This window comes from Heterodontus francisci, chromosome 48 (assembly GCF_036365525.1).
Source record: "Heterodontus francisci isolate sHetFra1 chromosome 48, sHetFra1.hap1, whole genome shotgun sequence".
Lineage (NCBI taxonomy): Eukaryota > Metazoa > Chordata > Chondrichthyes > Heterodontiformes > Heterodontidae > Heterodontus > Heterodontus francisci.
Window position 1 is genome coordinate 1,775,485 of NC_090418.1, and position 25,197 is coordinate 1,800,681.

The 25,197-nt window shown below is 47.1% G+C and overlaps 1 protein-coding gene across 1 annotated transcript in view; it reads left to right on the forward strand.

Annotated features, from left to right (window-relative positions):
• LOC137357323 (ephrin-B2a-like) overlaps window positions 1–21,705 on the forward strand; it is a 69,535-nt gene extending 47,830 nt beyond the window's left edge. Inside the window, exons 4-5 of the mRNA XM_068023576.1 lie at window positions 18,394–18,782; window positions 18,866–21,705. Of these exons, the coding sequence (XP_067879677.1) occupies window positions 18,394–18,782; window positions 18,866–18,940 (464 nt within the window). The 3' untranslated portion in view covers window positions 18,941–21,705. The remainder of the gene's footprint in view (window positions 1–18,393; window positions 18,783–18,865) is intronic.
• The last annotated feature ends 3,492 nt before the right edge of the window (window positions 21,706–25,197 follow it).

A 25,197-nucleotide genomic window follows, 5' to 3' on the forward strand; every position in this document is an offset into this window, starting at 1 on the left:
GGATAACACTGGGGTACAGTACTGGTGGGGCGGGTCTGTCACTGTATAACACTGGGGTACAGTACTGGTGGGGACGGGTCTGTCACTGTATAACACTGGGGTACAGTACTGGTGGGGACAGGACTGTCTCTGTATAATACTGGGGTACAGTACTGGTGGGGACAGGTCTGTCAATGTATAACACTGGGGTACAGTACTGGTGGGGACACGTCTGTCAATGTATAACACTGGGGTACAATACTGGTGGGGACTGGTCTGTCACTGTATAACACTGGGGTACAGTACTGGTGGGGACAGGTCTGTCACTATAACACTGGAGTACAGTACTGGTGGGGACAGGTCTGTCACTGTATAACACTGGGGTACAGTACTGGTGGGGACAGGTCTGTCACTGTATAACACTGAGGGTACAGTACTGGTGTGTACAGGTCTGTCACTGTATAACACTGGGGTACAGTACTGGTGGGGACAGGTCTGTCAATGGATAACACTGGGGTACAGTACTGGTGGGGCGGGTCTGTCACTGTATAACACTGGGGTACAGTACTGGTGGGGACGGGTCTGTCAATGTATAACACTGGGGTACAATACTGGTGGGGCCTGGTCTGTCACTGTATAACACTGGGGTACAGTACTGGTGGGGACACGTCTGTCAATGTATAACACTGGGGTACAATACTGGTGGGGTCTGGTCTGTCACTGTATAACACTGGGGTACAGTACTGGTGGGGACAGGTCTGTCACTGTATAACACTGGGGTACAGTACTGGTGGGGACAGGTCTGTCACTGTATAACACTGAGGGTACAGTACGGGTGTGGACAGGTCTGTCACTGTATAACACTGAGGGTACAGTACTGGTGTGTACAGGTCTGTCACTGTATAACACTGGGGTACAGTACTGGTGGGGACAGGTCTGTCACTTTATAACACTGAGGGTACAGTACTGGTGGGTACAGGTCTGTCACAGTATAACACTGGGGTACAGTACTGGTGGGTACAGGTCTGTCACTGTATAACACTGAGGGTACAGTACTGGTGGGGACAGGTCTGTCACAGTATAACACTGGGGTACAGTACTGGTGGGGACAGGTCTGTCACTGTATAACACTGGGGTACAGTACTGGTGGGTACAGTTCTGTCACTGTATAACACTGGGATACAGTACTGGTGGGTACAGGTCTGTCACTGTATAACAGTGGGGTACAGTACTGGTGGGGACAGGTCTGTCACTGTATAACACTGGGGTACAGTACTGGTGGGGACAGGTCTGTCACTGTATAACACTGGGGTACAGTACTGGTGGGGACAGGTCTGTCACTGTATAACAGTGGGGTACAGTACTGGTGGGGACAGGTCTGTCTCTGTATAATACTGGGGTACAGTACTGGTGGGGACAGGTCTGTCAATGTATAACACTGGGGTACAGTACTGGTGGGGACAGGTCTGTTACTGTATAACACTGGGGTACAGTACTGGTGGGTACAGGTCTGTCACTGTATAACACTGGGGTACAGTACTGGTGGGGACAGGTCTGTCACTGTATAACACTGGGGTACAGTACTGGTGGGGACAGGTCTGTCACTGTAACACTGGGGTACAGTACTGGTGGGGACAGGTCTGTCACTGTATAACACTGGGGTACAGTACTGGTGGGGACAGGTCTGTCACTGTATAACACTGGGGTACAGTACTGGTGGGGACAGGTCTGTCTCTGTATAATACTGGGGTACAGTACTGGTGGGGACGGGTCAGTCACTGTATAACACTGGGGTACAGTACTGGTGGGGACAGGTCTGTCTCTGTATAATACTGGGGTACAGTACTGGTGGGGACGGGTCTGTCACTGTATAACACTGGGGTACAGTACTGGTGGGGACAGGTCTGTTTCTGTATAACACTGGGGTACAGTACTGGTGGGGACAGGTCTGTCACTATAACACTGGAGTACAGTACTGGTGGGGACAGGTCTGTCACTGTATAACACTGGGGTACAGTACTGGTGGGGACAGGTCTGTCACTGTATAACACTGAGGGTACAGTACTGGTGTGTACAGGTCTGTCACTGTATAACACTGGGGTACAGTACTGGTGGGGACAGGTCTGTCAATGGATAACACTGGGGTACAGTACTGGTGGGGCGGGTCTGTCACTGTATAACACTGGGGTACAGTACTGGTGGGGACGGGTCTGTCAATGTATAACACTGGGGTACAATACTGGTGGGGCCTGGTCTGTCACTGTATAACACTGGGGTACAGTACTGGTGGGGACACGTCTGTCAATGTATAACACTGGGGTACAATACTGGTGGGGTCTGGTCTGTCACTGTATAACACTGGGGTACAGTACTGGTGGGGACAGGTCTGTCACTGTATAACACTGGGGTACAGTACTGGTGGGGACAGGTCTGTCACTGTATAACACTGAGGGTACAGTACGGGTGTGGACAGGTCTGTCACTGTATAACACTGAGGGTACAGTACTGGTGTGTACAGGTCTGTCACTGTGTAACACTGGGGTACAGTACTGGTGGGGACAGGTCTGTCACTGTATAACACTGAGGGTACAGTACTGGTGGGTACAGGTCTGTCACAGTATAACACTGGGGTACAGTACTGGTGGGTACAGGTCTGTCACTGTATAACACTGAGGGTACAGTACTGGTGGGTACAGGTCTGTCACAGTATAACACTGGGGTACAGTACTGGTGGGGACAGGTCTGTCACTGTATAACACTGGGGTACAGTACTGGTGGGTACAGTTCTGTCACTGTATAACACTGGGATACAGTACTGGTGGGTACAGGTCTGTCACTATAACACTGGGGTACAGTACTGGTGGGTACAGGTCTGTCACTGTATAACAGTGGGGTACAGTACTGGTGGGGACAGGTCTGTCACTGTATAACACTGGGGTACAGTACTGGTGGGGACAGGTCTGTCACTGTATAACAGTGGGGTACAGTACTGGTGGGGACAGGTCTGTCACTGTATAACACTGGGATACAGTACTGGTGGGGACAGGTCTGTCACTGTATAACACTGAGGGTACAGTACGGGTGGGGACAGGTCTGTCACTGTATAACACTGAGGGTACAGTACTGGTGGGTACAGTTCTGTCACTGTATAACACTGGGATACAGTACTGGTGGGTACAGGTCTGTCACTGTATAACACTGGAGTGCAGTACTGGTGGGTACAGTTCTGTCACTGTATAACACTGGGATACAGTACTGGTGGGTACAGGTCTGTCACTGTATAACACTGGGGTACAGTACTGGTGGGTACAGGTCTGTCACTGTATAACACTGGGGTACAGTACTGGTGGGTACAGGTCTGTCACTGTATAACACTGGGGTACAGTACTGGTGGGTACAGGTCTGTCACTGTATAACACTGCGGTACAGTACTGGTGGGTACAGGTCTGTCACTGTATAACACTGGGGTACAGTACTGGTGGGTACAGGTCTGTCACTGTATAACACTGGGGTACAGTACTGGTGGGTACAGGTCTGTCACTGTATAACACTGGGGTACAGTACTGGTGGGTACAGGTCTGTCACTGTATAACACTGGGGTACAGTACTGGTGGGTACACGTCTGTCACTGTATAACACTGGGGTACAGTACTGGTGGGGACAGGTCTGTCACTGTATAACACTGGGGTACAGTACTGATGGGTACAGGTCTGTCACTGTATAACACTGGGGTACAGTACTGGTGGGTACAGGTCTGTCACTGTATAACACTGGGGTACAGTACTGGTGGGTACAGGTCTGTCACTATAACACTGAGGTACAGTACTGGTGGGTACAGGTCTGTCACTGTATAACACTGGGGTACAGTACTGGTGGGTACAGGTCTGTCCCTGTATAACACTGGGGTACAGTACTGGTGGGGACAGGTCTGTCACTGTATAACACTGGGGTACAGTACTGGTGGGGACAGGTCTGTCACTGTATAACACTGGGGTACAGTACTGGTGGGGACAGGTCTGTCACTGTATAACTTTGGGGTACAGTACTGGTGGGTACAGGTCTGTCACTGTATAACACTGGGGTACAGTACTGGTGGGGACAGGTCTGTCACTGTATAACACTGGGGTACAGTACTGGTGGGGACAGGTCTGTCACTGTATAACACTGGGGTACAGTACTGGTGGGTACAGGTCTGTCACTGTATAACACTGGGGTACAGTACTGGTGGGTACAGGTCTGTCCCTGTATAACACTGGGGTACAATACTGGTGGGGACAGGTCTGTCACTGTATAACACTGGGGTACAGTACTGGTGGGGACAGGTCTGTCACTGTATAACACTGGGGTACAGTACTGGTGGGGACAGGTCTGTCACTGTATAACACTGGGGTACAGTACTGGTGGGTACAGGTCTGTCACTGTATAACACTGGGGTACAGTACTGGTGGGTACAGGTCTGTCACTGTATAACACTGGGGTACAGTACTGGTGGGTACAGGTCTGTCACTGTATAACACTGGGGTACAGTACTGGTGGGTACAGTTCTGTCACTGTATAACACTGGGGTACAGTACTGGTGGGTACAGGTCTGTCACTGTATAACACTGAGGTACATTACTGGTGGGTACAGTTCTGTCACTGTATAACACTGGGTACAGTACTGGTGGGTACAGTTCTGTCACTGTATAACACTGGGGTACAGTACTGGTGGGGACAGGTCTGTCTCTGTATAACAATGGGGTACAGTACTGGTGGGGACAGGTCTGTCACTGTATAACACTGGGGTACAGTATTGGTGGGGACAGGTCTGTCACTGTATATCACTGGGGTACAGTACTGGTGGGGACAGGTCTGTCACTGTATAACACTGGGGTACAGTACTGGTGGGGACAGGTCTGTCACTGTATAACACTGGGGTACAGTACTGGTGGGGACAGGTCTGTCACTGTATAACACTGGGGTACAGTACTGGTGGGGACAGGTCTGTCACTGTATAACACTGGGGTACAGTACTGGTGGGTACAGGTCTGTCACTGTATAACACTGGGGTACAGTACTGGTGGGTACAGGTCTGTCCCTGTATAACACTGAGGTACAGTACTGGTGGGTACAGGTCTGTCACTGTATAACACTGGGGTACAGTACTGGTGGGGACAGGTCTGTCACTGTATAACACTGGGGTACAGTACTGGTGGGGACAGGTCTGTCACTGTATAACACTGGGGTACAGTACTGGTGGGTACAGGTCTGTCACTGTATAACACTGGGGTACAGTACTGGTGGGTACAGGTCTGTCACTGTATAACACTGGGGTACAGTACTGGTGGGTACAGTTCTGTCACTGTATAACACTGGGGTACAGTACTGGTGGGTACAGGTCTGTCACTGTATAACACTGAGGTACAGTACTGGTGGGTACAGTTCTGTCACTGTATAACACTGGGGTACAGTACTGGTGGGTACAGTTCTGTCACTGTATAACACTGGGGTACAGTACTGGTGGGGACAGGTCTGTCTCTGTATAACAATGGGGTACAGTACTGGTGTGTACAGGTCTGTCACTGTATAACACTGGGGTACAGTACTGGTGGGGACAGGTCTGTCACTGTATAACACTGAGGGTACAGTACTGGTGGGGACAGGTCTGTCACTGTATAACACTGGGGTACAGTACTGGTGGGGACAGGTCTGTCACTGTATAACACTGGGGTACAGTACTGGTGGGGACAGGTCTGTCACTGTATAACACTGGGGTACAGTACTGGTGGGGACAGGTCTGTCACTGTATAACACTGAGGGTACAGTACTGGTGGGTACAGGTCTGTCACTATAACACTGGGGTACAGTACTGGTGGGTACAGGTCTGTCACTGTATAACACTGGGGTACAGTACTGGTGGGGACAGGTCTGTCACTGTATAACAATGGGGTACAGTACTGGTGGGTACAGGTCTGTCACTGTATAACACTGGGGTACAGTACTGGTGGGGGCAGGTCTGAACTGTATAACACTGGGGTACAGTACTGGTGGGGACAGGTCTGTCACTGTAGAACACTGGGGTACAGTACTGGTGGGTACAGGTCTGTCACTATAACACTGAGGGTACAGTACTGGTGGGTACAGGTCTGTCACTGTATAACACTGGGATACAGTACTGGTGGGTACAGGTCTGTCACTGTATAACACTGGGGTACAGTACTGGTGGGTACAGGTCTGTCACTGTATAACACTGGGGTACAGTACTGGTGGGGACAGGTCTGTCACTGTATAACACTGGTGTACAGTACTGGTGGGTACAGGTCTGTCACTGTATAACACTGGGGTACAGTACTGGTGGGTACAGGTCTGTCACTGTATAACACTGGGGTACAGTGCTGGTGGGGACAGGTCTGTCACTGTATAACACTGAGGGTACAGTACTGGTGGGTACAGGTCTGTCACTATAACACTGAGGGTACAGTACTGGTGGGTACAGGTCTGTCTCTGTATAACAATGGGGTACAGTACTGGTGTGTACAGATCTGTCACTGTATAACACTGGGGTACAGTACTGGTGGGGACAGGTCTGTCACTGTATAACACTGGGGTACAGTACTGGTGGGGACAGGTCTGTCACTGTATAACACTGGGGTACAGTACTGGTGGGGACAGGTCTGTCACTGTATAACACTGAGGGTACAGTACTGGTGGGTACAGGTCTGTCACTATAACACTGGGGTACAGTACTGGTGGGTACAGGTCTGTCACTGTATAACACTGGGGTACAGTACTGGTGGGGACAGGTCTGTCACTGTATAACAATGGGGTACAGTACTGGTGGGTACAGGTCTGTCACTGTATAACACTGGGGTACAGTACTGGTGGGGGCAGGTCTGTCACTGTATAACACTGGGGTACAGTACTGGTGGGGACAGGTCTGTCACTGTATAACACTGGGGTACAGTACTGGTGGGTACTGGTCTGTCACTATAACACTGAGGGTACAGTACTGGTGGGTACAGGTCTGTCACTGTATAACACTGGGATACAGTACTGGTGGGTACAGGTCTGTCACTGTATAACACTGGGGTACAGTACTGGTGGGGACAGGTCTGTCACTATAACACTGGGGTACAGTACTGGTGGGTACAGGTCTGTCACTGTATAACACTGGGATACAGTACTGGTGGGTACAGGTCTGTCACTGTATAACACTGGGGTACAGTACTGGTGGGGACGGGTCTGTCACTGTATAACACTGGGGTACAGTACTGGTGGGGACAGGTCTGCCACTGTATAACACTGAGGGTACAGTACTGGTGGGTACAGGTCTGTCACTGTATAACACTGGGGTACAGTACTGGTGGGGACGGGTCTGTCACTGTATAACACTGGGGTACAGTACTGGTGGGGACAGGTCTGTCACTGTATAACACTGGTGTACAGTACTGGTGGGGACGGGTCTGTCACTGTATAACACTGGGGTACAGTACTGGTGGGGACAGGTCTGTCACTGTATAACACTGGGGTACAGTACTGGTGGGGGACATGTCTGTCACTATAACACTGGGGTACAGTACTGGTGGGGACGGGTCTGTCACTGTATAACACTGGGGTACAGTACTGGTGGGGACGGGTCTGTCACTGTATAACACTGGGGTACAGTACTGGTGGGTACAGGTCTGTCACTGTATAACACTGGGGTACAGTACTGGTGGGGACGGGTCTGTCACTGTATAACACTGGGGTACAGTACTGGTGGGTACAGGTCTGTCACTGTATAACACTGAGGGACAGTACTGGTGGGTACAGGTCTGTCACTGTATAACACTGGGGTACAGTACTGGTGGGGACGGGTCTGTCACTGTATAACACTGGGGTACAGTACTGGTGGGTACAGGTCTGTCACTGTATAACACTGAGGGTACAGTACTGGTGGGTACAGGTCTGTCACTGTATAACACTGGGGTACAGTACTGGTGTGTACAGGTCTGTCACTGTATAACACTGAGGGTACAGTACTGGTGGGTACAGGTCTGTCACTGTATAACACTGGGGTACAGTACTGGTGGGTACAGGTCTGTTACTATAACACTGAGGGTACAGTACTGGTGGGTACAGGTCTGTCACTGTATAACACTGGGGTACAGTACTGGTGGAGACAGGTCTGTCACTGTATAACACTGGGGTACAGTACTGGTGGGTACAGGTCTGTCACTGTATAACACTGAGGGTACAGTACTGGTGGGTACAGGTCTGTCACTGTATAACACTGAGGGTACAGTACTGGTGGGTACAGGTCTGTCACTGTATAACACTGGGGTACAGTACTGGTGGGGGCAGGTCTGTCACTGTATAACACTGAGGGTACAGTACTGGTGGGTACAGGTCTGTCACTGTATAACACTGGGGTACAGTACTGGTGGGTACAGGTCTGTCACTGTATAACACTGGGGTACAGTACTGGTGGGGACAGGTCTGTCACTGTATAATACTGGGGTACAGTACTGGTGGGTACAGGTCTGTCACTATAACACTGGGGTACAGTACTGGTGGGTACAGGTCTGTCACTGTATAACACTGGGGTACAGTACTGGTGGGGACAGGTCTGTCACTGTATAACACTGGGGTACAGTACTGGTGGGTACAGGTCTGTCACTGTATAACACTGGGGTACAGTACTGGTGGGTACAGGTCTGTCAATGTATAACACTGAGGTACAGTACTGGTGGGTACAGGTCTGTCACTGTATAACACTGGGGTACAGTACTGGTGGGTACAGGTCTGTCACTATAACACTGGGGTACAGTACTGGTGGGTACAGGTCTGTCACTGTATAACACTGGGGTACAGTACTGGTGGGGACAGGTCTGTCACTGTATAACACTGGGGTACAGTACTGGTGGGGACAGGTCTGTCACTGTATAACACTGGGGTACAGTACTGGTGGGGGCAGGTCTGTCACTGTATAACACTGGGGTACAGTACTGGTGGGTACAGGTCTGTCACTGTATAACACTGGGGTACAGTACTGGTGGGTACAGGTCTGTCACTGTATAACACTGGGGTACAGTACTGGTGGGGACAGGTCTGTCACTGTATAACACTGGGGTACAGTACTGGTGGGTACAGGTCTGTCAATGTATAACACTGAGGTACAGTACTGGTGGGTACAGGTCTGTCACTGTATAACACTGGGGTACAGTACTGGTGGGTACAGGTCTGTCACTGTATAACACTGGGGTACAGTACTGGTGGGTACAGGTCTGTCACTGTATAACACTGGGGTACAGTACTGGTGGGGACAGGTCTGTCACTGTATAACACTGGGGTACAGTACTGGTGGGGACAGGTCTGTCACTGTATAACACTGGGGTACAGTACTGGTGGGTACAGGTCTGTCACTGTATAACACTGGGGTACAGTACTGGTGGGGACAGGTCTGTCACTGTATATCACTGGAGTGCAGTACTGGTGGGGACAGGTCTGTCACTATAACACTGAGGGTACAGTACTGGTGGGTACAGGTCTGTCACTGTATAACACTGGAGTGCAGTACTGGTGGGTACAGGTCTGTCACTGTATAACACTGGGGTACAGTACTGGTGGGGACAGGTCTGTCACTGTATAACACTGGGGTACAGTACTGGTGGGTACAGGTCTGTCACTGTATAACACTGGGGTACAGTACTGGTGGGGACAGGTCTGTCACTGTATAACACTGGGGTACAGTACTGGTGGGTACAGGTCTGTCACTGTATAACACTGGGGTACAGTACTGGTGGGTACAGGTCTGTCACTATAACACTGGGGTACAGTACTGGTGGGTACAGGTCTGTCACTATAACACTGGGGTACAGTACTGGTGGGTACAGGTCTGTCACTGTATAACACTGAGGGTACAGTCCTGGTGGGTACAGGTCTGTCACTGTATAACACTGGGGTACAGTACTGGTGGGGACAGGTCTGTCACTGTATAACACTGGGGTACAGTACTGGTGGGTACAGGTCTGTCACTGTATAACACTGGGGTACAGTACTGGTGGGTACAGGTCTGTCACTGTATAACACTGGGGTACAGTACTGGTGGGTACAGGTCTGTCACTGTATAACACTGGGGTACAGTACTGGTGGGTACAGGTCTGTCACTGTATAACACTGGGGTACAGTACTGGTGGGGACAGGTCTGTCACTGTATAACACTGGGGTACAGTACTGGTGGGTACAGGTCTGTCACTGTATAACACTGGGGTACAGTACTGGTGGGTACAGGTCTGTCACTGTATAACACTGGGGTACAGTACTGGTGGGTACAGGTCTGTCACTGTATAACACTGGGGTACAGTACTGGTGGGTACAGGTCTGTCACTGTATAACACTGGGGTACAGTACTGGTGGGGACAGGTCTGTCACTGTATAACACTGGGGTACGGTACTGGTGGGGACGGGTCTGTCACTGTATAACACTGGGGTACAGTACTGGTGGGTATAAGTCTGTCACTGTATAACACTGGGGTACAGTACTGGTGGGGGCAGGTCTGTCACTATAACACTGAGGGTACAGTACTGGTGGGTACAGTTCTGTCACTGTATAACACTGAGGTACAGTACTGGTGGGTACAGGTCTGTCACTGTATAACACTGGGGTACAGTACTGGTGGGTACAGGTCTGTCACTGTATAACACTGAGGGTACAGTACTGGTGGGTACAGGTCTGTCACTATAACACTGAGGGTACAGTACTGGTGGGTACAGGTCTTTCACTATAACACTGAGGGTACAGTACTGGTGGGTACAGGTCTGTCACTATAACACTGAGGGTACAGTACTGGTGGGTACAGGTCTGTCACTATAACACTGAGGGTACAGTACTGGTGGGTACAGGTCTGTCACTATAACACTGGGGTACAGTACTGGTGGGTACAGGTCTGTCACTGTATAACACTGGGGTACAGTACTGGTGGGTACAGGTCTGTCACTATAACACTGAGGGTACAGTACTGGTGGGTACAGGTCTGTCACTATAACACTGAGGGTACAGTACTGGTGGGTACAGGTCTGTCACTGTATTACACTGAGGGTGAAGGGGTTGAGAGCCACCATGTTCTGGCTTTGTTTAGATCTCTAAAATAAAAGCAAAATATTGCAGTTTCTTGAAATCTGAAATAAAAACAGAAAGTGCTGACAATACTCAGCAGGTTTGTGGAGAGACAAACGGAGTTAATGTTTCAGCTCTCTGACTTGATGAATTCTGGTATAAGATCACTGATCCGACCTTTCTGTTTATCTATAATTTCCTTTATTCTCTCTCAGGATGTTGCTGGTCAGGCCAGCATTTATTGCCTATCCCTAATTGCCCTTGAGAAGGTGGCAGTGAGCTGTCTTCTTTGATACAATTGAGTGTCTTGTTTGGCCATTTCAGAGGGCAGTTAAGAGTTAACCACAATGCTGTTGGTCTGGACTCACATATAGGCCAGACTGGGTAAGGACGGCAGATTTCCTTCCCTGAAGGACATTAGTAAACCAGATTTTTACAACAATCTGGTAGTTTCATTGTTGCTATTACTGATGCTAGCTTTTTATTCTAGTTTTATTTAATTAATTGAATTTAAATTCTCCAGCTGCTGTGATGGGATTTGAACTCATGTCTCAGAATCATTAGTGCAGGTCTCTGGATTACTAGTCGAGTAATATGACCACTATGCTACTGTATCCTTGCATAGCAGAATACTGGAGTATTCCGTCCCCCTTCTCCGACCATGCAGCTGGAATTTGGGCAGAGTTCGAGTGTCTGTTGCGTAACTCAACACTTCACAGTTATTTTAAATATTGAGTTCTGATGGAGCTGCAGTGTGACACACAGTCTAACTTTCTGAATCCAGCACTCCACAGGAACACTACTGAGCAGCTTTGACTGATCCTGGAGTGCGCACAGGCTTGGCTCAGTCAGAGGTGCTGAGGAGGGTTTGGGGTGGTGTGTTATGGTTCAGGGATAGGAATTGGTTAGGGTTAGAATTACATATTACATATATTCACAGCACAGAAACAGGCCATTCGGCCCATCTGCTCCACACGAGCCTCCTCCCACCCCTCTTCATCTCACCCTATCACCGTATCCTTCTATTCCTTTCTCCCGCATGTGTTTATCCAGCTTCCCCTTAAATGTATCGACACTATTCCCCTCAACCACTCCCTGTGGTAGTGAGTTCCACATTCTCACCACTCTCTGGGGACAGAAGTTTCTCCTAATTTCCCGATTGGATTTATTTGTGACTGTAATATATTGATGACCTTAGTTTTCAGTTCCCTACAAGTGGAATTTCTATCCTATCAACTGGTCTGGATTGGTGTTGATTAGGTTTGGGACTAAAGATAGGATTAAGGTTAGTTTTGGAGTTAGGGTTCAGGGTTGTTGGATTTACGACTTGAGTTTAGGATTATTGTTGGGTTTGGGGTTTGAGTTTAGGATTAATGTTGGGTTTAGGGTTGAGGATTAGGGTTTGAGTTTAGGATGATTGTTGGGTTTAGGGTTGAGGTTTAGGGTTGAGGTTTAGGATGATTGTTGGGTTTAGGGTTGAGGTTTAGGGTTTGAGTTTAGGATTAATGTTGGGTTTAGGGTTTGAGTTTAGGATTAATGTTGGGTTTAGGATTGAGGTTTAGGATGATTGTTGGGTTTAGGGTTGAGGTTTAGGGTTTGAGTTTAGGATTAATGTTGGGTTTAGGGTTGAGGTTTAGATGATTGTTGTGTTTAGGGTTGAGGTTTAGGGTTTGAGTTTAGGATTAATGTTGGGTTTAGGGTTGAGGTGTAGGGTTTGAGTTTAGGATTAATGTTGGGTTTAGGGTTGAGGTTTAGGGTTTGAGTTTAGGATTAATGTAGGGTTTAGGGTTAAGGTTTAGGATGATTGTTGGGTTTAGGGTTGAGGTTTAGGGTTTGAGTTTAGGATTAATGTTGGGTTTAGGGTTGAGGTTTAGGGTTTGAGTTTAGGATTAATGTTGGGTTTAGGGTTGAGGTTTAGGGTTTGAGTTTAGGATTAATGTTGGGTTTAGGTTTGAGGTTTAGGATGATTGTTGGGTTTAGGGTTTGAGTTTAGGATTAATGTTGGGTTTAGGGTTGAGGTTTAGGGTTTGAGTTTAGGATTATTGTTGGGTTTAGGGTTGAGGTTTAAGGTTTGAGTTTAGGATTAATGTTGGGTTTATGGTTGAGGTTTCGGGTTTGAGTTTAGGATTAATGTTGGGTTTAGGGTTGAGGTTTAGGATGATTGTTGGGTTTAGGGTTGAGGTTTAGGGTTTGAGTTTAGGATTAATGTTGGGTTTAGGGTTGAGGTTTAGGATGATTGTTGGGTTTTGGGTTGAGGTTTAGGGTTTGAGTTTAGGATTAATGTTGGGTTTAGGGTTGAGGTTTAGGATGATTGTTGGGTTTAGGGTTGAGGTTTAGGGTTTGAGTTTAGGATTAATGTTGGGTTTAGGGTTGAGGTTTAGGATGATTGTTGGGTTTAGGGTTGAGGTTTAGGGTTTGAGTTTAGGATTAATGTTGGGTTTAGGGTTGAGGTTTAGGATGATTGTTGGGTTTAGGGTTGAGGTTTAGGATTATTGTTGGGTTTAGGGTTGAGGTTTAGGGTTTGAGTTTAGGATTAATGTAGGGTTTAGGGTTGAAGTTTAGGGTTTGAGTTTAGGATTATTGTTGGGTTTAGGGTTGAGGTTTAGGGTTTGAGTTTAGGATGATTGTTGGGTTTAGGGTTGAGGTTTAGGATGATTGTTGGGTTTAGGGTTGAGGTTTAGGGTTTGAGTTTAGGATGATTGTTGGGTTTAGGGTTGAGGTTTAGGGTTGAGGTTTAGGATTAATGTTGGGTTTAGGGTTGAGGTTTAGGATTAATGTTGGGTTTAGGGTTGAGGTTTAGGGTTTGAGTTTAGGATTAATGTTGGGTTTAGGGTTTGAGTTTAGGATGACTGTTGGGTTTAGGGTTGAGGTTTAGGATGATTGTTGGGTTTAGGGTTGAGGTTTTGGGTTTGAGTTTAGGATTAATGTTGGGTTTAGGGTTGAGGTTTAGGGTTTGAGTTTAGGATTAATGTTGGGTTTAGGGTTGAGGTTTAGGATGATTGTTGGGTTTAGGGTTTGAGTTTAGGATTAATGTTGGGTTTAGGGTTGAGGTTTAGGGTTTGAGTTTGGGATGATAGTTGGGTTTAGGGTTGAGGTTTAGGGTTTGAGTTTAGGATTAATGTTGGGTTTAGGGTTGAGGTTTAGGATGATTGTTGGGTTTAGGGTTGAGGTTTAAGGTTTGAGTTTAGGATTGATGTTGGGTTTAGGGTTGAGGTTTAGGATGATTGTTGGGTTTAGGGTTGAGGTTTAGGGTTTGAGTTTAGGATTAATGTTGGCTTTAGGCTTGAGGTTTAGGGTTTGAGTTTAGGATTAATGTTGGGTTTAGGGTTGAGGTTTAGGATGATTGTTGGGTTTAGGGTTGAGGTTTAGGATGTTTGTTGGGTTTAGGGTTGAGGTTTTGGGTTTGAGTTTAGGATTAATGTTGGGTTTAGGGTTGAGGTTTAGGGTTTGAGTTTAGGATTAATGTTGGGTTTAGGGTTTGAGTTTAGGATGATTGTTGGGTTTAGGTTTTGAGTTTAGGATTAATGTTGGGTTTAGGGTTGAGGTTTAGGGTTTGAGTTTGGGATGATTGTTGGGTTTAGGGTTGAGGTTTAGGGTTTGAGTTTAGGATTAATGTTGGGTTTAGGGCTGAGGTTTAGGGTTTGAGTTTAGGATTAATGTTGGGTTTAGGGTTGAGGTTTAGGGTTTGAGTTTAGGATTAATGTTGGGTTTAGGGTTGAGGTTTAGGGTTTGAGTTTGGGATGATTGTTGGGTTTAGGGTTGAGGTTTAGGGTTTGAGTTTAGGATTAATGTTGGGTTTAGGGTTGAGGTTTAGGATTAATGTTGGGTTTAGGGTTGAGGTTTAGGGTTTGAGTTTAGGATTAATGTTCGGTTTAGGGTTTGAGTTTAGGATTATTGTTGGGTTTAGGGTTGAGGTTTAGGGTTTGAGTTTAGGATGATTGTTGGGTTTAGGGTTGAGGTTTAGGATGATTGTTGGGTTTAGGGTTGAGGTTTAGGGTTTGAGTTTAGGATGATTGTTGGGTTTAGGGTTGAGGTTTAGGATTAATGTTGGGTTTAGGGTTGAGGTTTAGGATTAATGTTGGGTTTAGGGTTGAGGTTTAGGGTTTGAGTTTAGGATTAATGTTGGGTTTAGGGTTTGAGTTTAGGATGATTGTTGGGTTTAGGGTTGAGGTTTAGGATGATTGTTGGGTTTAGGGTTGAGGTTTTGGGTTTGAGTTTAGGATTAATGTTGGGTTTAGGGTTGAGGTTTAGGGTTTGAGTTTAGGATTAATGTTGGGTTTAGGGTTGAGGTTTAGGATGATTGTTGGGTTTAGGGTTTGAGTTTAGGATTAATGTTGGGTTTAGGGTTGAGGTTTAGGGTTTGAGTTTGGGATGATAGTTGGGTTTAGGGTTGAGGTTTAGGGTTTGAGTTTAGGATTAATGTTGGGTTTAGGGTTGAGGTTTAGGATGATTGTTGGGTTTAGGGTTGAGGTTTAAGGTTTGAGTTTAGGATTAATGTTGGGTTTAGGGTTGAGGTTTAGGATGATTGTTGGGTTTAGGGTTGAGGTTTAGGGTTTGAGTTTAGGATTAATGTTGGCTTTAGGCTTGAGGTTTAGGGTTTGAGTTTAGGATTAATGTTGGGTTTAGGGTTGAGGTTTAGGATGATTGTTGGGTTTAGGGTTGAGGTTTAGGATGTTTGTTGGGTTTAGGGTTGAGGTTTTGGGTTTGAGTTTAGGATTAATGTTGGGTTTAGGGTTGAGGTTTAGGGTTTGAGTTTAGGATTAATGTTGGGTTTAGGGTTTGAGTTTAGGATGATTGTTGGGTTTAGGTTTTGAGTTTAGGATTAATGTTGGGTTTAGGGTTGAGGTTTAGGGTTTGAGTTTGGGATGATTGTTGGGTTTAGGGTTGAGGTTTAGGGTTTGAGTTTAGGATTAATGTTGGGTTTAGGGCTGAGGTTTAGGGTTTGAGTTTAGGATTAATGTTGGGTTTAGGGTTGAGGTTTAGGGTTTGAGTTTAGGATTAATGTTGGGTTTAGGGTTGAGGTTTAGGGTTTGAGTTTGGGATGATTGTTGGGTTTAGGGTTGAGGTTTAGGGTTTGAGTTTAGGATTAATGTTGGGTTTAGGGTTGAGGTTTAGGATTAATGTTGGGTTTAGGGTTGAGGTTTAGGGTTTGAGTTTAGGATTAATGTTCGGTTTAGGGTTTGAGTTTAGGATGATTGTTGGGTTTAGGGTTGAGGTTTAGGATGATTGTTGGGTTTAGGGTTGAGGTTTCGGGTTTGAGTTTAGGATTAATGTTGGGTTTAGGGTTGAGGTTTAGGATGATTGTTGTGTTTAGGGTTGAGGTTTAGGGTTTGAGTTTAGGATTAATGTTGGCTTTAGGCTTGAGGTTTAGGGTTTGAGTTTAGGATTAATGTTGGGTTTAGGGTTGAGGTTTAGGATGATTGTTGGGTTTAGGGTTGAGGTTTAGGGTTTGAGTTTAGGATTAATGTTGGGTTTAGGGTTGAGGTGTAGGGTTTGAGTTTAGGATTAATGTTGGGTTTAGGGTTGAGGTTTAGGGTTTGAGTTTAGGATTAATGTTGGGTTTAGGGTTGAGGTTTAGGATGATTGTTGGGTTTAGGGTTGAGGTTTAGGATGATTGTTGGGTTTAGCGTTTGAGTTTAGGATTAATGTTGGGTTTAGGGTTTGAGTTTAGGATTAATGTTGGGTTTAGGGTTGAGGTTTAGGATTAATGTTGGGTTTAGGGTTGAGGTTTAGGATGATTGTTGGGTTTAGGGTTGAGGTTTAGGGTTTGAGTTTAGGATTAATGTTGGCTTTAGGCTTGAGGTTTAGGGTTTGAGTTTAGGATGATTGTTGGGTTTAGGGTTGAGGTTTAGGATGATTGTTGGGTTTAGGGTTGAGGTTTAGGATGTTTGTTGGGTTTAGGGTTGAGGTTTTGGGTTTGAGTTTAGGATTAATGTTGGGTTTAGGGTTGAGGTGTAGGGTTTGAGTTTAGGATTAATGTTGGGTTTAGGGTTGAGGTTTAGGGTTTGAGTTTAGGATTAATGTTGGGTTTAGGGTTGAGGTTTAGGATGATTGTTGGGTTTAGGGTTTGAGTTTAGGATTAATGTTGGGTTTAGGGTTGAGGTTTAGGGTTTGAGTTTGGGATGATTGTTGGGTTTAGGGTTGAGGTTTAGGGTTTGAGTTTAGGATTAATGTTGGGTTTAGGGTTGAGGTTTAGGATGTTTGTTGGGTTTAGGGTTGAGGTTTTGGGTTTGAGTTTCGGATTAATGTTGGGTTTAGGGTTGAGGTTTAGGGTTTGAGTTTAGGATTATTGTTGGGTTTAGGGTTGAGGTTTTGGGTTTGAGTTTAGGATTAATGTTGGGTTTAGGGTTGAGGTTTAGGGTTTGAGTTTAGGATTAATGTTGGGTTTAGGGTTGAGGTTTAGGATGATTGTTGGGTTTAGGGTTTGAGTTTAGGATTAATGTTGGGTTTAGGGTTGAGGTTTAGGGTTTGAGTTTGGGATGATTGTTGGGTTTAGGGTTGAGGTTTAGGATGTTTGTTGGGTTTAGGGTTGAGGTTTTGGGTTTGAGTTTAGGAATAATGTTGGGTTTAGGGTTGAGGTTTAGGGTTTGAGTTTAGGATTAATGTTGGGTTTAGGGTTGAGGTGTCGGGTTTGAGTTTAGGATTAATGTTGGGTTTAGGGTTGAGGTTTAGGGTTTGAGTTTAGGATTAATGTTGGGTTTAGGGTTGAGGTTTAGGATGATTGTTGGGTTTAGGGTTGAGGTGTAGGGTTTGAGTTTAGGATTAATGTTGGGTTTAGGGTTGAGGTTTAGGGTTTGAGTTTAGGATTAATGTTGGGTTTAGGGTTGAGGTTTAGGATGATTGTTGGGTTTAGGGTTGAGGTTTAGGATGTTTGTTGGGTTTAGGGTTGAGGTTTTGGGTTTGAGTTTAGGATTAATGTTGGGTTTAGGGTTTGAGTTTAGGATTAATGTTGGGTTTAGGGTTGAGGTTTAGGATGATTGTTGGGTTTAGGGTTTGAGTTTAGGATTAATGTTGGGTTTAGGGTTGAGGTTTAGGGTTTGAGTTTGGGATGATTGTTGGGTTTAGGGTTGAGGTTTAGGGTTTGAGTTTAGGATTAATGTTGGGTTTAGGGTTGAGGTTTAGGATGATTGTTGGGTTTAGGGTTTGAGTTTAGGATTAATGTTGGGTTTAGGGTTGAGGTTTAGGGTTTGAGTTTAGGATTAATGTTGGGTTTAGGGTTGAGGTTTAGGATGATTGTTGGGTTTAGGGTTAGGGTGTCTAAGTTGAGGGGAAGGTATAAGATGTCAAATGATGCTGTTTATTGTAGTGTTAATTTGCCTGCTTTCTTTGCTTCCCAGTTTTCCGCACAAACTCCAGTGGAAATGAAGAACAGGAACATGGCCCAATGCTACCCTCCAACATCGCCCTAATTGCTGGATTGGCAGGAGGCGTGGCCTTCTTGCTGCTCATCACTGGTGCCATCGTGGTGGTAGTATGTTACTGGCGCCGTCAGGCCAGGCTGGCAGAGAGCCACCGGCCAACTCTTCACCTCAGCACCCTGACTAGCCCCAAACGGGGCAGCGGGGGGAACAACAACGGCTCCGAGCCCAGCGATATCATCATCCCCCTCAGGACTTCCGACAGCGCCTTCTGCCCACACTACGAGAAGGTGAGCGGGGACTACGGGCACCCTGTGTACATTGTGCAGGAAATGCCACCGCAAAGCCCCGCCAATATCTACTACAAGGTATGAAGGCACATGGCCAGGTGGGTGGGGTGGGGGCGGAAGGGGGGAGCCAGTGGATGATTTAAAACAGTGTTTCCTTCTAGAACTTTCCGGACCTTCCCGTCGCTGCTTCTGAGAAGCTTGGAAAGGGGAAATTTGCACAGGAGCAAGGGGAGTGAGAAAGGAAGGGGCTTCAACGAGAACATTTAGTCGGAACTGTGAAAGCGTGGACTTGGCTAAATGAATGGTTGGTTAATCCCCTCCTCCGCCTCACCATACTGTGGAAAGAAATTCTCTTCAGAACTCTCCGGAGACTCCCCTCCCCCAGCCTTTCTTCGCCCGTCCTCAGCAGCAACAGCCCCACAGCTTTGCTTCATCAGTTGGGTTGTTGCAGCTCGGCTGGGTATGGAGTTGACAGGAGACTTTTAACAATGGACTGGAAAGGACCTCGGCCCTGGGTGCAGTTTGAGGATGTCCTCAGCTGTGTGACCACACGGCTGGGCTACTGGATCCTGATCAAATTGGCCGGCAGAGTGAGAGAGAGTCCGAGAGATGCCAAGAGCAGAACTCAAAGCTCGGCTGATATGGAACAAGATCCTTGTTAGAAATGGCTCATTTGGGATTTGATACATGGAGAAGTGGGGAGGACAGGAGGACATCCATTGTTTTGCCTGAAGCACTAAGTTTAAAGTCCGGTTCGGACACTGCTCTGTTTATAGTAAGAAAAAGATTAACAGGCAAAGAGCTAAAATTAGCTCAAGGTCTTCATCAGGAGTCGGAATCTCCATTCTGACCTTCACTGCAGGGGAAGAAGGTGACTGTAAACTTGCTGCTGGGAAAAAGGGATTTATTTTTCTGAGAGACAAACACAGAAACAGGAGGAGGCCGTTCAACTGTATCTTCACCCCATCTCCCCTGCTTTGGTTCCGTAGCCCTTAAACCCCTTAACCCAACAGAACTCTATCCATCTCAGTTTTGAAATTTCCAGTCAACCCCCAGCCTCGACAGTCTTTTGGGGGGTAGAGAGTTCCAGATTTCCACTCCCCTTTGTGTGAAATGCTGCAAGTTGCCCTCCCTGTGACCTCTGCACCTATCAGCAAGCCCAGTGACAATGGCCAGGCGGTAACAGAGTGACCAGCATGTTTCTGGTGCTCATTCACGGCAAGGGGAGAGTTATTGGCTCCAATATACTCGAAGAACAAAAAAAAATCACTCCTACACCTGAACAATGCTCTTAATTCACCCGATCGAATTGTCCCCAGCTCCCCAGTGCCAGGCCTGTCCTCTGCCCCCATGCAATGCAGCTCCGGACAGGCTCCCCAGGCACAGGTTTGGAAGGGCAGAGTCTAATATATGTGGACTGTGTGCAGTTTGCACAGTTCAAGTGGGCACGGTGTGAGATTTTCCCACATGCTCACCACTACAGAGATCAACGGGGGACGGGGGGGAATGCTATTTTGGGTTCAGTATCCCAACAGTGCCAGTTGGGTGAGGAGTCCAGACACCCCCCCCCCCCCACTCTTTCCCAGGAGAACAAGTATCAGATCACTGTGTCTGGGATTTCAGTGGGGAAAACTGTCCTCCAGTGCGTGTTCTGCAAGTCAGCTCCCTCCAGAGATTTACAGTGATTGATCTATCAGATGGTTAAAGGTGCAGTCACTATAAACAGACCCAGTTGGAGGGTGGGGCCGGCAGTTAGTGTTTCAGACAAAGCAAGTGCGCTTGATGCTGCCCGCCCTGTGTCTGCGTGTACTTCAACACCGGCTTGTTAAAACAAGGCAGGGGGGACGTGCAAAAGCCAAACTGACCCCAAGCACGGGCTCCACGAAATGGCTGACTCCTGCCTGGGCGGGGCGAGTGTGACCTTTCACCTGTCTGTGTCCTCTTGGCTCGAACCACTTCCTTCAAAGTGGAATCTTCTGCTCCCCTTCCTGTGGGACTGCAGGCGATGGAGCCGCTGCCCAGGATTCAGTGGGGTGAAAGCCAGGCTTCCCAAGACCAGGAAAGTAAAGCAGGCCCCAGTGGAAGGCCTAGCGACAACAAGAAAATCATTGGCAAAGGGGGATTTGTCTGGTGAATTGTGATGAAACCATGTGCCATGCCACTCCACGAGTGGTATACCATCACCATGGCGACAGTAATGGAGATTGGACAGCATAGCAAAGTTGGTGACTTACTGAAGCAATGAGCAGAGGGGCCCAGTCTCCGACGTCAATAGCATATTATGTACCCACCCAATGAGGTATTAACCAACATGGTGCAGACCAAGCCAACGGCAGCATAAACCCTGGTGTGGGGTCGCTGGATTGGCAGCAATCAATAAACCGTCACCAAGAGGACTCCAGACAACATATCACCTCAATGTCAATGGCATTGGCCCTCTGTCACTACTCTCCATTGTTTTGGTCTGAATATTGAAAGTGTTAATGATAGACGATCTATTTTTAATTGTACTCCCGCAGGGGAGAGTTTGCTGGATCGGTAATCCGTGTCAGGAAGATACTGAGGAAGTTCCAGGTGGGGGTGAGTCGATCTCTCTCTCCTCCACACGATCCCCTGGGATTACAACACTGGAAAATCTGATGGGATGAAGAATAGAACTGAACAGTTTTTTTTGATGTTTTTGCGCTTTGAGGGGAAGCTCTGGTTGTGTAAAGAGATTCCCACACAGTGTGGAGTAAGGTGACCTTTTTATCCGATATTTGGAAATGTTATCTGTGAACTGGTTACACACTGGATTCATAACACCCTGTTTTTAATTGTGAAATTTTGGGCTCTTGACATGAGTGTTATTATTCCAGCATCCAGTATTCCATCAAACATTCCCGGGACAGGTACAGCACGGAGTTAGATACAGAGTAAAGCTCCCTCTACACTGTCCCCATCAAACACTCCCAGGACAGATACAGCACGGAGTTAGATACAGAGTAAAGCTCCCTCTACACTGTCCCCATCAAACACTCCCAGGACAGATACAGTACGGGGGTTAGACACAGATACAGTATGGGGGTTAGACACAGATACAGTACGGGGGTTAGACGCAGAGTAAAGCTCCCTCTACCAAGAAAAAAAAAACAGGGTTAGATACAGAGTAAAGCTCCCTCGACACTGTCCCCATCAAACACTCCCAGGACAGGTACAGTACGGGGGTTAGATTAAAAAAAAACGGGGTTAGATGCAGAGTAAAGCTCCCTCTACACTGTCCCCATCAAACACTCCCAGTTCAGGTAGAGCACGGGGGTTAGATACAGAGTAAAGCTCCCTCTACACTGTCCCCATCAAACACTCCCAGGACAGGTACAGCACAGGGGTTAGATACAGGGTAAAGCTCCCTCTACACTGTCCCCATCAAACACTCCCAGGGCAGGTACAGCACGGGGTTAGATACAGAGTAAAGCTCCCTCTACACTGTCCCCCATCAAACACTCCCAGGACAGGTACAGTACGGGGTTAGATACAGAGTAAAGCTCCCTCTACACTGTCCCCATCAAACACTCCCAGGACAGGTACAGCACTGGGTTAGATACAGAGTAAAGCTCCCTCTACACTGTCCCCATCAAACACTCCCAGGACAGGTACAGTACGGGGTTAGATACAGAGTAAAGCTCCCTCTACACTGTCCCCATCAAACACTCCCAGGACAGGTACAGTACGGGGTTAGATACAGAGTAAAGCTCCCTCTACACTGTCCCCCATCAAACACTCCCAGGACAGGTACAGTACGGGGTTAGATACAGAGTAAAGCTCCCTCTACACTGTCCCCATCAAACACTCCCAGGACAGGTACAGCACTGGGTTAGATACAGAGTAAAGCTCCCTCTACACTGTCCCCATCAAACACTCCCAGGACAGGTACAGTACGGGGTTAGATACAGAGTAAAGCTCCCTCTACACTGTCCCCATCAAACACTCCCAGGACAGGTACAGTACGGGGTTAGATACAGAGTAAAGCTCCCTCTACACTGTCCCCATCAAACACTCCCAGGACAGGTACAGTACGGGGTTAGATACAGAGTAAAGCTCCCTCTACACTGTCCCCATCAAACACTCCCAGGACAGGTACAGTACGGGGTTAGATACAGAGTAAAGCTCCCTCTACACTGTCCCCATCAAACACTCCCAGGACAGGTACAGTACGGGGTTAGATACAGAGTAAAGCTCCCTCTACACTGTCCCCATCAAACACTCCCAGGACAGGTACAGCACTGGGTTAGATACAGAGTAAAGCTCCCTCGACACTGTCCCCATCAAACACTCCCAGGACAGGTACAGTACGGGGTTAGATACAGAGTAAAGCTCCCACGACACTGCCGGAGCCTCAATATCAGTACAACATCACCAATATATGTCACTGTGATATCTGTCTATCCTACCTGCTCTCTGTGGGATTTACACTGTGGAATGTTATTGCCTGAAGCAATTTAGCCAGATCTATAAGGAGTGCTCCATGCTGTGTATGATCCTGTCTCTCTCTCTCTCTCTTGTATCTCATATATCTGTGTGAAGCTTCCCATACTGTTTCTGTGCCATTACCCTGGATGTAGGTTCATCACTATTGCTGCTGTTCTCTCTATCAAACCACTCTGGACTCATCCTCTGGTCAACTCAGCAATGCTCAGTTGTTGCCGTACATTCATAGGCATCTACTTCCTTCATAACAACGCTGCCTAACAGCCTGCCCATGGGACGGACTGGTGTGTCAGGGTGTGCTGACTTCCTGTAGGCCAGCACTGTCAGCTCTGTTGGCTTTGAAGAGATTGTGCTGAGAAAGCTGGATGGTCATGTTAATGTCGGGGAAATTGGTAGGTTTGTTGGGCCAAGCCAACTTTCCAAATCGTTACAATTGTCAACCATCTGGGATTGTGTCTCAATCTCACACACTCTCTCCCCCTCTCTCTCTGTCTCTCTCTCTCCCTCTCTCTCTGTCTCTCTCTCTCCCTCCCTCTCTGTCTCTCTCTTTGTCCCTCACTTTGTCTCTCAGTCTATGTTTCTCTCTTTCTCTGATCCTCTCTCACAGTCTCTCACTCTTGTCACTCTCTTTCTCTTACACTCTGTTTCTCTGTCTCTGTCTCTCTCCCTCTGGCTCACTCACTGTCTTTTGCAACTTCTCTGTCCCTCACTCTCTCAGTCTCTTTCATTTTCTTTGTCCCACTCTCTGTATCTCTGTCTCATTCTGTTTCTCACTCTCTGCCTTTCTCTCTCTTTCACTGTCTCGCTGTCTCTCGCTCGCTCTCTCACTCTCTCTCTCACTCTCACTCTGTTTGTCTCTCGCTCGCTCTCAATGATGAAGGGAATAAACCTCTCCCTCTCCCACCGACCTGCCTCAGGGTATTTTTGAATTAACCCCACTCCAAGTCCACTATGCAGGAAACACAATGCAGAGGAGTGGGCTGGTGGAGACGGTGTAAATGAGGCTGTGGATTGGCCAGCTCCAGCCCAGATAGCCCTATGAGTGCGATTCTCCTAATAACCAACTCTGACCCAGATCCCATACAGAAATGCACATCGATACAATAGTCTTTTCAAACCACATCAATCCTAAAACCTTCTCTTCCCCCTCCTGACCCCCTTTCCCTATCCTTACACACTCTCTCCTCTGTACCTCACCCACCCTACCTCCATCCATCTCTTTCTAATCCCCCTCCATCTCTCTCCATCCTGTACTCTTGGATGTCCCTTCAATTTCCCCTCTCTCCCTCCTCTTTCTCTTCCCCCCCGCCCTCCCACTGTCCCTCCTGAGTTTTCCTCTCCCTCGACCCTTCCATCTCCCTGATCATTCATTGGGTAAACTCTGTTCCGAGATGGTGACTGAGAGTAAAGCTGCACATGGTCAATTGGTGGAACCACTTGCGACCCTTTTTATAAAGTCTGTGTATTTTCGAGAATGTTTCCCTAAATTCACTCCGAAACACTAGGCTGAAACAGTTATCTCATTTTACACGTCATTTGTAAGTGATGTAAATAATTACTTTTTTTTTAGCCTTTTTTAATTTTTGTAAAGTACATGGGTATTTTCTCGACTGAAGAAATGTTTAGAGTTTAAATTATGCAAAAATACTAAAAAAAAAATTAGCACTGGATTCAGCAAAAGAGAAGGCCGTGTTCTGAATAAAAGTAGTTTTGAAAAGGATTTGCAGATTCCTTCTCTTATTCAGTGGTGTTGAATCTATGTCTTGTTAATTTGATCTCGTGTTTGATTCCGCGTGCACTTGTGACCAGATTGATATACGATGTGTTTTTTTTTGCAATAAATAACCTCACTGGACTTACCATCAATAAATGAGTTTTTTAACGAGCCGACTCTCTCTTCCTTTTCTCTCTGCACCTGTTGGTCAAGTCGCAGAATTATATGGAGGCCATTCGGCCCATCGTGTCTGTGCTGGTTCTTTGAAAGAGCTATTCAATCAGTACCACTCCCCCCTGCTCTTTTTCCCCA